Source organism: Ostrea edulis, chromosome 3 (assembly GCF_947568905.1).
Source record: "Ostrea edulis chromosome 3, xbOstEdul1.1, whole genome shotgun sequence".
Lineage (NCBI taxonomy): Eukaryota > Metazoa > Mollusca > Bivalvia > Ostreida > Ostreidae > Ostrea > Ostrea edulis.
Genome location: NC_079166.1, coordinates 45,407,793 through 45,420,525, shown reverse-complemented (window position 1 = coordinate 45,420,525; position 12,733 = coordinate 45,407,793). Strand labels below are relative to the sequence as shown.

The following is a 12,733-nucleotide window of genomic DNA, read 5'->3' as shown; positions in this document are numbered from 1 at the left end:
CCTTTTTCATTATTAGTATCAATATTTATATGATCACGAAAAAACATGATATAATTTATATCCGGTTTCATATACCGATTTAGATATCAATAAAAACAAAGCTGCATAATTTGGGGAGGGGGTTCTAATGAGTCTGATGAAATTAAAAGAAGGAATCCCACATTTACATTCAAACTAGATGTACTTCAAAATGCATTCATTTCTGCTCTGACTGAAAGCATGATTCTAAATTCGGGAACGTATCTTACATACAAAATAATTAATAGGGGGACACATAAAATCGAGCTCCTTTGGAATTTAATGAAATGCAGGTATGCACCTTTCTTTCAACACGAATGGATATGTTGTTTCTGGCACGTATACAGGGGGTTGGGTGGGCAGGGAGGCTGGTCTGCTCTCCCCCACGTTTTTGACAATTTACCTCTTTCCGTTATTCTAGCATACAAAGTCAGTATTTTCTACATGCGCAGTTCAAACTAATATTTTTTTAAAATTGTAATGAATTCAATTATAAGCATCAACTCCTGTAAGTTTCCAATATATTGTAATTCACAAATTTTTAAATAGCTGGAAATTTTTAATGCTTGTATCAGTGATCGATTTTCTTTCCTTCTATGAAATGATATATTGTACATCCAAGTAAGACTCTCTCTCTCTCTCTCTCTCTCTCTCTCTCTCTCTCTCTCTCTCTCTCTCTCTCTCTCTCTCTCTCTCTCTCTCTCAATCAATGAATATGGACATACATAGACCGTAAATAATTATATGGTTACCAAAGAGACAATAAAATTATATTTTCGTTTATATATTTCCTTTTACATGTATATGTGTCTTTGTGTAATCAATTGTTTATTATGGATTGCAAATGCAATACCCACATTTTCACACAGGTGTATATTTCGATCATTATTCCCTTATTTGTATATTCAAGTTTGTATATGATCATCGATAAATTTTGAATTGTGCACGCAATATATCCAACCAGATGCTCCGTGTATATCATTAGATTCCCGATTTCTATAAACTGCAAAACCTCGACCAGATAAGCATTCAATACAGGAATTTTTTTCGACTCTGACATCTCCCCTGATTGAAAACACCCTGACACTAGACATCATCATATTCATTGCACAAAGTCATATAAGCTGTTAAGAAAAAATTCTCTTCACTCACGTTGCCTCTTTCTCCGCCATCTTTTATCTTTGTGTACCATTGGAGTAGTAGGGGCTAGCGTGTGTTCATCACGGGTTAAGGTCAAAGTTGAAATGATGTCACTATTGTTGATACAATGCCTGTTCATTTGTTACGCGAGTAACGTTAGTTCGTACAATAGTTCCAAGTGAAGTCGCCCCCTGTTTGGCACGGGTGAAGTGTGTCGCAGTCTGTATAATGGAACGACAACGTGTTGTAAAGTTCTAACGAAATACAAATGGAGTTTATCATTTTGTTTCGTGGATTTATCAGAATAAAGAGAATCTAATATTTTCGGTAAGTGTACATCTCCGATACCTGTTGAGTAGACGTCCGTATTTGATACGGTGTTGTTTTTTTTTTTTGGCGAATATGCCATGTGCATTACATATTATGCATATGGCATGCACCTGTATTTGGCAAGAATTGATATAAATAATAGATTTTATGCTCTTTGCTTATTCCATTCCATTCTATCAGTATGTAATTGGCAAATGATTTTTCCGCATTTATTTCATAAGAAACTGCAATTACTTGCATGCACTTGCAAGTATGTAAGAAAAGCTCTTTTTTGCATTTTTGTCAAAATTATCTAAACTTTCAGAATGTTGCATTGGTATACAATAAATATTTTGTAATTTTGAGCAAAGCATAATGTTTTAAAATGTGATATTATTTATTTTTCATTCCCTATATATTACTATCGGAGATGTGCACTGGTCGAGTCCACCTAGAAAAATCACTCAGGTGTGACAATCACATTTGGGGTGTATACGGGTAGAGTAAATTAGGCTACCTGAGAGAAATATGGCGGATAAGATGAGAAAGGTGTACATATTTATTAATTCATGTCAGCTTTAACGACATTCAGCATGATTTTTGTGCAAACAAAACATCCTTATGGTTGACACATGAGGTTTATCTTAAAAATAATTGTAAAAGCCTAAAAACGATTAATTTGACCAATTTCCGCAAATCCTGTTAATTGTAGATTACGAAAATGGCGTCAGAGAACATAACACGTCACCAATATCCACATATATCATCAGAGTCAATGTCCTAGTGCATGCTCATAATGATTAAACCAAGTGAAAACACATTTAAGGTTTACCCTAATTTGGAGGCCTATCATAGTAAAAGTATTTGGACAATCAGTTAAGCGTTTTGGCAAGAATATACACCTCTCTGGAATAAAATACGTATGGTTGAATAGATAGTGGAATTCATCGCCTAATTCTTGTTTGTTACAATGAGTACAGTTTCGTTCAGACCTATCAATACTTAAAATCCCGCCAGTCTAAATTTGTAAAGCAGTTCGTATGCTAATAAAATCTAAACATTTTTTTTCAAATCTGAATAAGTTAAATACATTATTCAGAAAAATACGAAAACAATGAATTCTTACTAGATTGATTGATTGTATATTGTTTATATTGTCCGAGAATTTTTCACTCATATAGAGACGTCACCATTGCCGGTGAAAGGCTGCAAAATGAAGGCCTATGTTCAGCGCTTATGGTCTTTGAACAGGGAGGGATCTTTATCGTGCCACACCTGCTGTAACACGGACCGGTGTCTCTATTTTTGCAGTCTCATCCGAAGGACCGCCCCATTTAGTCGCCTCTTACGACAAGCAAGGGGTAATGGGGAGTTATTCTAACCCGGATCCCCACTATTAGAGAAATTCATGCAGCTTTAATAAAAAAAAAAAAGATTTCGGGGTTTCAACAGTCTCGTTTAAAGTCAGCATTTTGCAAATTCTATGATCGTTATAATGATTTAGTTTGCCAAAATAACCTAGCAATGGGTCAAATGCTGTCTGACGTGTTTCATGCCTATTGTTAGGTCGTTCTTGGCACACTGATTTTGACTACGGATTACTCCGTTTATCTGATCAAGACATGGGGCTCACGACGGGTGTGACCTGTCGATATCAGATGCTTACTTCTCCTGCGCATTTGATCCCACTTCTCGTTTGTCCAAGGGTCCATGTTTGCGCAACTCTTTATTTTGTATTCCTTAAAGGAGTTACAAGATTGATCACTGTTCGTTATCTTCGGCTTTCATTAATAACAGTTTTCAAGAAAGTAAGATAAATACATCTTTTTCACTAATCAGATCAAGAAATACATACAAGTGTATATGATATTTCAAAGACATTCCACTACTTGAAACAAAAAGAAGGGCATCAGCAGATATAATTTCGAAAGCAATGTTAAAACGCAGCATTTATTTTGGCACAGTCAATTTACAAATCATTAAATTACATTTTCCCAAATGGATATTTTAATGAATAAGTTTAGTCTACCTCACACGGGTGACAAATCTTATCCTAGTACTCAGTAATTACCGAGTAATATTTGATAACTACAAACAAAACAGACTAAAGTTTTTATTGTATTTATTGATCTCAAGAATGTATTTGATACGGTGTGATTTTACAACATACTATATCACAATATTCCAAACATATTACATAAAGGTAAGGTCACTTCGACTCTGTTTTTTCATCTAACCCATTTTTTAACTTCTGAAGTGATGCTAGTCGAACGTCCCGCCATTTTCTCCTCTCGTGGAGTTTGTCAAGAGGAATTCTGGAGGCAATTTCGTTGTGAATCTTTTCTAGAATCGGACCATCCATTTTTCTTGGTGGTCCAAAACTAGACTGTACTCTGTATATCATCTCGGCGTACCGGTTTCCGTAACTATACATACCTACAGTGGAAACAAATCAAAGAATGCAGTACCCCTATTGCACATGTCCGAACTTCAAACAATAATCAAGGGACGTTTCCATGAAAGGTTGTTTCAACCACTAATGATAATTTCATGAGTATTGTTACAAAACACACATTGTATGGAAATATCCTACTATCTGAAACACATAACTATCCATCCACACCTTCTTTTTATAAGGGGTATGCTTTATCTATTTCATATAATTTTCCCATTAAAAATCCTTGTTTTCATAAAATTCTTTAGAATTCACAATAAGACGTCAATAAAGGAAGCAGAAATTGACAACACAAAAAACAACACAAAGAATCCCTCATGTCTTATGTTCTCGTGTTTACCGTCGGCATTGAGGTAGGCTGTCTCCAGGGGACCCATAAAGGCGTACCTCCGTCCTAGTTCCTCTGACATCACTTTATCGATGTCCTCCACACTCATCACTCCGTCCTACAATGAAGCACACAGAGCTGCAATCAGTGATATTTAAGTTGTTTCTACTTTACTTCTTCAAGCGTTTTGCAGTATATTTGATTTGTATTATCAAAAATGCATGTGTATGTATTTGTTTTCTGTGTTTAATTCAGTTACAATTACCTCATAGAGTCTCCAACATTCTCCAATAATGGAGTACTGAATACGATTCAACACGAATCCATCAATTTCCTTCTTAACAATCACGGGCACCTGCCCGATTTCCGTCAACAGTTCCTTGGTCTTTACTACTACCTCTGGATCTGTCCATGGGGCAGGAATTACCTCCACTAGCGGTGCATAAAATGGAGGGTTCGTCTGAATTACCAAATATCATCTTAATTCATTCCTTTTTCGGCACTAGCTTTCATTAGTATCATTAAAAAATTAAGAAAAAGGAGAGAAAAAAGGGTTTCAAATATTAATCATTGTATATGTTCACCACAATCAAATTCCCTCTCTAATTCTCTCTATCTTTCTCTCTCTCCTTACTGGATGACAAACGATGAACCTCTTTTTGTGCCTGAGATTCTCAGAGATGAGGGATGGAACCAGCGCACTAGCGGAGCTGGAGATGATTGTATCCTCCTTGATGAAGGTATCTATCTTTGCATGGACTTCTCGCTTCAACTGCAATTCCTCGTGGACACACTCCTACCAATAACTATCAAACATTAGTGTCTTTATCACTTACCCTTGTTAGCTGATTGGTAACAGTGCAATATACTCTATATCAGAGGTTTGTTAATACATTTTTGCTGATAAACAGTTTGTGTGTACTTGTATAAAGAAGGCGTACTTCACACATTCAGCCAGGTTGTTCGTCCCAATGATTAATTCCATTTGCTCTTTGACTGTCAGTTTCCCCCGGGATAATACAATTTCAGACTGATGTTCTAGTTGGTCTTTTATGAAAGATAATGCATGCTGGACTTGTTCCGGTTTAATATCGTATATGCGCACTCGATATCCGGCTGCGGCATAGAGCATAGCGAAGCTATGCCCTATCAACCCACTGAAAATTGATACAGTTTCAAAACATTTAGCGGTTCTATGTTAACATTAGATTTTATGATTGATGACTGAAACATTTTTTTGTCAAAAAGCCATCATATATATAATCCAGTCGCGTAATGATCGCTGAATTCAAAATGAATAAAGTTGACAAAACGTGTGTGAAAATGAATACCCGCTTGGCCCTTTTACAAGGTGAATAATTTCATCATGATGAATATAATTACCATTTGCAATTGACATTAGTTAATTGAACATATACGATATATATTACTTTAGAACCCTGACATCCACGCTGATATCCCGAGCCACGATTTTCACAACTGTGTTTGGGCCTGTATGCGTCTTTGGGGGCTTTCCACCTTTTATCCCCTCGCAATTAATTGCTAGATGAGGATATATAGGGAAAATGTGTGTGTAACACCGAGATTGTAGACAATTTACAGGTCAACTTTTTCATGGATTGATTTGGTATTTCACAGGTAGCTTTGTTATAAAGATAGGACGAATCCTGTTATTGTGGGTCAAAAGATCAAAGTTCAAGGTTACAACGAGACTTCAAAGTAAAAGGTTGTAGACACTCTACAGGCCACATTTTTGCTGGATTGATTTGATACTTTGTTATCAAGAGAAGAAGAACCCTATTGACTCTGGTATGAAAGGTCGATGATCAAGGTCACTATAGATTTTCATAGGAAAAGCTTGCAGACACTCGTGAGGAGAGGATTTGCCCTGCCTTATTTGTTAGATTTCTGATTTTGTGTTAAAAGGAAGTTTAAACTAAAACCTTTTCCGATGTATGGATTGTGCTAATGCATGCATTCTCTGTTTTGAATTGAACAAGGTTATACTTGCACAAGATATATACCTCTCTCACACGCCGAAATATATATATACATATATATATATATATATATATATATATATATATATATATATATATATATACTGATTGCATTGGAGATGCAGTTATTATTAAAACTGTAAAATCAACAAAACCCTACATTAAGTTTTTTAGATTTACTCCAGAATGTGTAGCCACCAAATTTCAAGTTATCTTAAAACAAATTACATTTCCCATGTAAAACACTAGACTTTCATTATGGCTCTAACTTTGCCGCACAAAGCATGTGAACAAACTGTAGTTTAGACCACATAAACATTCCTCCATATCAGTTTGTCATGTTCCACCTTTGTAGTTCTTGAAAAAAAGATTTCCAAAGAATTTCCCCATGTATTCCTGTTTAATACCGTACTATGGTCCCGCCTTAAATCTAGGCGTTATGACGTGAACAACGTAGGCTACATGAGAATTTAATTTAAGATTTCAACAACACGTTATAGATGAAAAGGCGTTGCCTCTCCATATTTATTATCTTAACTAAGTGCGTCCCTTTATTTCTTGTGGGTTTTTTTTCTATGCATGTCTTTCTATTTCTAAGATTTAGAGTCTCTCTTGTGACCCAACTCAAGACCAAAAGGTTTATATTTATTGACCTGTTTCCCCATTTTCAATATGGCTAATGTTACAACAAATAAAATTTAAGGAAAATAATTTTAGATTGGTTAGTGATAAAATAATTGTAATATTTTGTAATTTTTTGATTTAGGTTGACTCAAGCTTTTATCGCACCAATGTTGACTTCACACTTCATTTTCAGCTGATATTGTGTTCTTGGTTGGTGTGATAAAACTATTTATTGACCACGTCAGTAGGATGTCCTTATCTACAGCGCCCAGTACCTCTATAGATTAGATCGACATGTAGTCTATAATAGTGTATATATACAGTATATGTATGTATATATTTTAAGTACCTAGTTGTGATTATTTAGTGCTTTATATATTAATTGATTGATTATCACATGTATCGTTTAGATCCTAGGGGTTAGTGTAAGGTTGGGTGTTATAATTGTTTGTATGTGCTTTCTATTAAATATTCTATACAATTGCATCGAAAGATCCACTCTCCTTATAAAAATATCTTAAACACTGAATGACACAGCGATTGTGTGAGATTGCATCAGTGTGTATAAATAGCGCTTTAAGAACATAACAAAATTTCCTTTTTAGGGAAGTCGTTGTGGCCGAGTGGACTTACGCACTGGTTTGACAGTCTTGCTAAGCGGTGGGTGCCGAAGGTCGGTGGTTCGATCCCGGGCTGGGGTGAACATTTTCAGTACCTAGTTGTGATTATATATATATATATATATATATATATATATATATATATATATATAAAAGCACTAAAGTTCCAACAACACCCGATACCTCAAAGTGTCGGATCCACAACATGGATACAGGGTCAAATACAAATCAAAGTATTGAAAGTACTGAAAAGCGCTAAGCTGACTTCATGAATTATGTATGTAATGTTAATGAGCAGGAACAACATAAAAAAAAGGTTTATGCATTATTCTTTATTTTCGCATAACTAAGTAGTACATTTTCTGTAAGAAAATAACACATATGGATTGGAAGCAATGTCCTGAAACTTTTCAACACGTTGAAATATAAATTTTATATTATGTTGTTAAAACAAGGGTCACTATGATAATTTTGATCCCACACTAAACTAAAACCCTGTCCTTGGATCATGAAATTTACAATTTTGGTAAAGGACACCTGTTCTTATTAAACATCTATAATCAGAATTTAGTATCAATAGCGTTACCACCGCTGCGGTGGTCCAGAGGTAAAGTGTTCGCTCTGTATGCGGGCGGTCGGAGTTCGAATCTCGGCCGCGACAGATCTAGTTCGTTAAACAGGTAGTGACAGTTCCATCACTAAACCCTCGGCATCAGGTGTAAATGTCACGGGTCCTCGGAGATGGCCTTTAAATTGGATGTCCCGTGTCACAGTAGGTGTGGCACGCTAAAGAACCCTCACTGCTCAATGGCCGTAAGCGCCGAGCATAGGCCTAAATTTGAAGCCCTTCACCGGTCTTGGTGACGTCTTCATATGAATTAAAAATTATTGAGAAGAACGATAAACAAGATGCAATCAATCAATAGCATTTAAGGCTATGTTATTCAAATATTTGACAAATGAACTCTTTATACCCTGTTTAGTTCCCACCCATCTTCCCAAGGCAAGGGTTTCTGATCCGCTCCGCTCCGGTCCCTGGATCATTAAATGCTCTACATGACTATGCATTTTTTTCTCTAACAGATGTAATGTTATAGAGAAGAACATTTTTGGTAGAAAATGTGAAAACGGTTGTAATGGTAGTTTTCGGTATAAAGTGTTCAATTGTTATTACACAACTAACTTACTGTTGTGTTCCAGTTAAATAGTGTATGAAATATTTTTAGAATACAACTGAAATGAAACAAAATCAATAGTTTGATACATATATGTAAGTCACTTATAATAGAAAGGAACAAACAAACTGGACAAAAAAGAAAATTACACATAACCACATACATTAACAAATGCCACATGTCAAAACACACCAATAATGCAGGATTATGAAACGCTTTACATCCATTTCATTACTTTACCAGAAATCATTAAACAAGCATCTGTATGACTTGCACTACAGAATCCAGTGCATAATTATCTGTAAATAGCAATCAAACCATGAAAGTGGAATTATTTTTTGTAATCAATAATGAAGTTATTTTCAATTCAAAATCAGGTTCGAGGGAATCTGAATCCAAATAAGTCCGATACATACATGTATAACTGAAAACAACATTTAGGAAGTTATTTAGAAAAGATGTTCATCATACATGTGCAATATTACTTTGAAACTGAATACTGCATCATCAACAAGAGTGGAGATAGCTCATTTTTAACATGAACGTTAGTGCAAGAGGATATACTAATTCAAATATGATGATGAATTAGACTAACATATAAGCATGGATTTACATTTAGCAATTGTAGTGATTGTTTGTTATACATGTACGTAAATCTAAAAAACAAAAACCCCAAGAGTTTGTACACAGGTACATTAAACGCTGTACTCATCAACTTGTGCATGCGTATTACACTTCTTGTGCAAAAGCTCATATTCATATTGCAAAGGAGACCCATCCGTTTGTCTGAATGAGACATAATACACATTGCTATTGTTTTAATTTTATAAAACAGTTCTTTATATGAAAATGCTAATAACCTTAGCAAAAAACCATAAGATTCGAAGCTTGTGTAGGAGTTCTAATATGAAAAAAAAAGTAACAGAAGTGACTCGCAATAAATATGCAAGATTTACAACATGTAAATGTAGCTAAATGAGAATCCCAAACTAGGCACTGAAAAGTTACAAAAGTAATTTTCAAACGGTAATGTTCAAACCGCTGTTAGAAATAATGAAGAGGCATTAAAAAACTAAATGCATCTTTTTTATATGAAAAGATCGTTCAGCGAAAACAAAATGTGGGGACAGGGAACAACGACAGTACATCCATGCCCCTCCCCCTTCTTCATCATTTGTACGTTCGGAAATACATGTAGCATATGGATGTCATTGTCAATTGTTTGTTTGAAGTACAAAGAAATTGAAAAAACGATTACTTTTCATTGTATGTAGCGTGCTGTGGACCACAAACCATTTCACATTCATGCTTGACACAATGGCAATGTTTATCTAACACTTGTTCTAAACATACGTATTTCAGTATACATCCCTCGTAAAATTCCACGCGGTGTTTTGAATACTTGAACAACCAGATTTTCAAATTTTTGGGACGACCCGTCCCTTCTTCAGGACAAACGAAAAGAATTACATAATGTGGCCAATATCAACAGAGAATAATAACAAAAACTACATATAAATACATCTAGGACTACAACTACACTAATCTACAAACGTATTTACAACGCAGACTACATGTTGTTGTTTTTTTATCTTTAGGTTTGCCAATCAATGTTAAAAGTGGAGCGAATTAGGACATGCCTTATTCGTCCAAAGAGCTGATCCAAAATGTACGAAATGATAAAAATAGACCAAAGCACTAAAATTAGGTCGATTTTTTATAATATATTTTTATTCATCTTCACCTTTCATGGTACTGTAACCCGCCAGACTGTAGATACACATATTAAGAGAAATGTAACTGCTAAACTGTCGATACACACATGGTGAAATTCCACACAGAACTAAACCATCTCAAAGATCAAGATCACCAAAACAACGAAGCATTAACATAGCACGGATGAATGACCCTGATCTGCAACCTTATTCTGAGTGTAGGAATGCATTATGTGTTGAAGGTTTGTTCCCGAAAAACTTGGGAAACAGATGACCAAGTTACTTCATGAAGATCCTCTAGGGGTGTATAAAATAAAGCCATGTGCAAGAGAATAAATTGTGGTGACCAAAGCTGGACAATGATGTAGAAGACAGAGTCGGCAGTAACAGAGACAACATTGATTGTCTATGTTTACCAGTATAGATCATCCAGTGGCAGAGCACCTCTCTAACCTTCTCAACATACATGGGAGTTCAGTACTTAACTAAGGGTTTTCGCTTTCTCTCATTCATTTTCCCTCTCATATTCACACGATAAACTTAAATTACTGTACATAATTACATTTCAACTTACTTCAAATTTTTAATAACGTATTGACAGATTTCTTGAAATCTTGGATCTTATCAACACCTCGATTACAGCAAATTTCAACATTACAAAGTGTTTTTCTTTTCAACAGTAATATTGATGATGAAATGTCACGGTTACTAGTATTTCTAATTTCTAAGTTGTCCCCTGCTAATTAAAGGGTGCAATATGGAATTTCATAATGAAATTGAATTTCACTTTAATGAACAATTGTTTCCATCATATTTTCTATCAAAACATCATTACGAATCCAAAAAAGGCATACTATTCGAACATAAATCCGCTGATGTCCATCTCTACGTGAAAACACCCCCATGGCATCGTTTCCGTATATTAATTCTGCCTGCACACGGGATTTTCTCTACAAGAAGAAAGTACATGTATTAGTATCAAGTACAATATAGTTCAGTCTTTTCATTCATAATTCTCAAGAGCTTTACTATAAGGAAAGTCAATATGAAATACCGTAGCGAGCCACTGCCATGCCTGACTAATTTGTGTCACCTCGAACGCAGAAGGGCGGAAGGTTGATGTCGGATGGATCAAATGGACACGTGCAGGGGAGATCATGCACAGTAAGCGGACAAAAATTCGCAGGGTTGTATATTGTTCAACCTCTCACTCGAGAATGTTTCATAGGAAGGGATCTTTATGTATAGCTGATAGGGTAATGCTCCGTTTCGCACAAAATTGTTCCATTATAAGAATGACTCGTAACACCTTTGTCAGGAATTAGAATGGTCATTTATTGAGGAAATAAATGACAAGAGTATTTTAACATATATACAAAAGGATGTGTTAAACAGATTGACAAATCCGACAAATAAGAAACAATACATAAATATGATGACAATGCTGCCTAGGATAACATATATACAAAGAAATGTGTTAAACAAATTAACAAATCTCACAAATAAAACACAATTCAAAAAATATGACGACAATGCTTTGACAGTACATAATAGAACAAATTGAAATTGCCAAGTTCTAAAACATGCCAAAGATGGGGCTATTTCCACCCCAAATCAAGACCGGGAAGCGGTGTTGATCAGACCCCCCTCAAGGGATCTTTGTTGTGCCGCACCTGCTGTGGCACGGGGTCTCGGTTTTGCGGTCTCATCCGCAGAACGGTCCCATTTAATCGCCTCTTACGACAAGCAAGCGCTACTGAGGAAGTATTCTAACCCGGATCCACACGTGACAAGGGTTGTCATAATTACTTATTGGGATTTTAAAAAAGAGAAAATTAGATATATTTCTTTCAATCTTCGACAAATTACTTAAAGATGTGATTAAGATATATTATAAGTACACTGTACCATCAAATGTCTTATCAGAATGTTATGAAGATATAGCAGATATTGCACAATTTTGGGTACATTGCAGTTGTAAGAATTATTTTCAAGAATACTACAGAGCAGAAAACAAATTTGGAAATAAATATATGCAGATTATTTATAAGAGTATGCGATACCTCCGTTTTCAAGTATCATCTGATAGACTCATGACTATGTATCACTTCCAATACCGTGTGTTATCTATATTTTCAAATTTCTATGTTTGGTAGAGGCCGCCATGATTGAAAATCTAACCTTGGACCTCCTGGTCGAGAATCCAGCGCCACAACCACCAAACTACTGCGCCCTCTGTGTCGGATAATTACTATGCAATTAAGTCTTGAAATATTATATGTGCGGGGGCTCTCGTATTTGTACTGCATTGAATGCATTACTTTTTATAAGTCGCAGTTTACATATTTT

At 35.3% G+C, this 12,733-nt stretch overlaps 1 protein-coding gene across 1 annotated transcript; it reads right to left on the bottom strand.

Annotated features, from left to right (window-relative positions):
- Positions 1–3,572: 3,572 nt before the first annotated feature.
- Positions 3,573–5,306, bottom strand: LOC125682761 (lambda-crystallin-like). Its single transcript, XM_056157910.1, has 5 exons — positions 5,192–5,306; positions 4,885–5,046; positions 4,516–4,710; positions 4,263–4,368; positions 3,573–3,903 (listed from the first exon to the last, which is right to left on the bottom strand). Exons 1-5 carry the CDS (start codon positions 5,198–5,200, stop codon positions 3,677–3,679), a joined length of 699 nt encoding a protein of 232 aa, XP_056013885.1. The 5' UTR covers positions 5,201–5,306; the 3' UTR covers positions 3,573–3,676.
- Between the last annotated feature and the right edge of the window lie 7,427 nt (positions 5,307–12,733).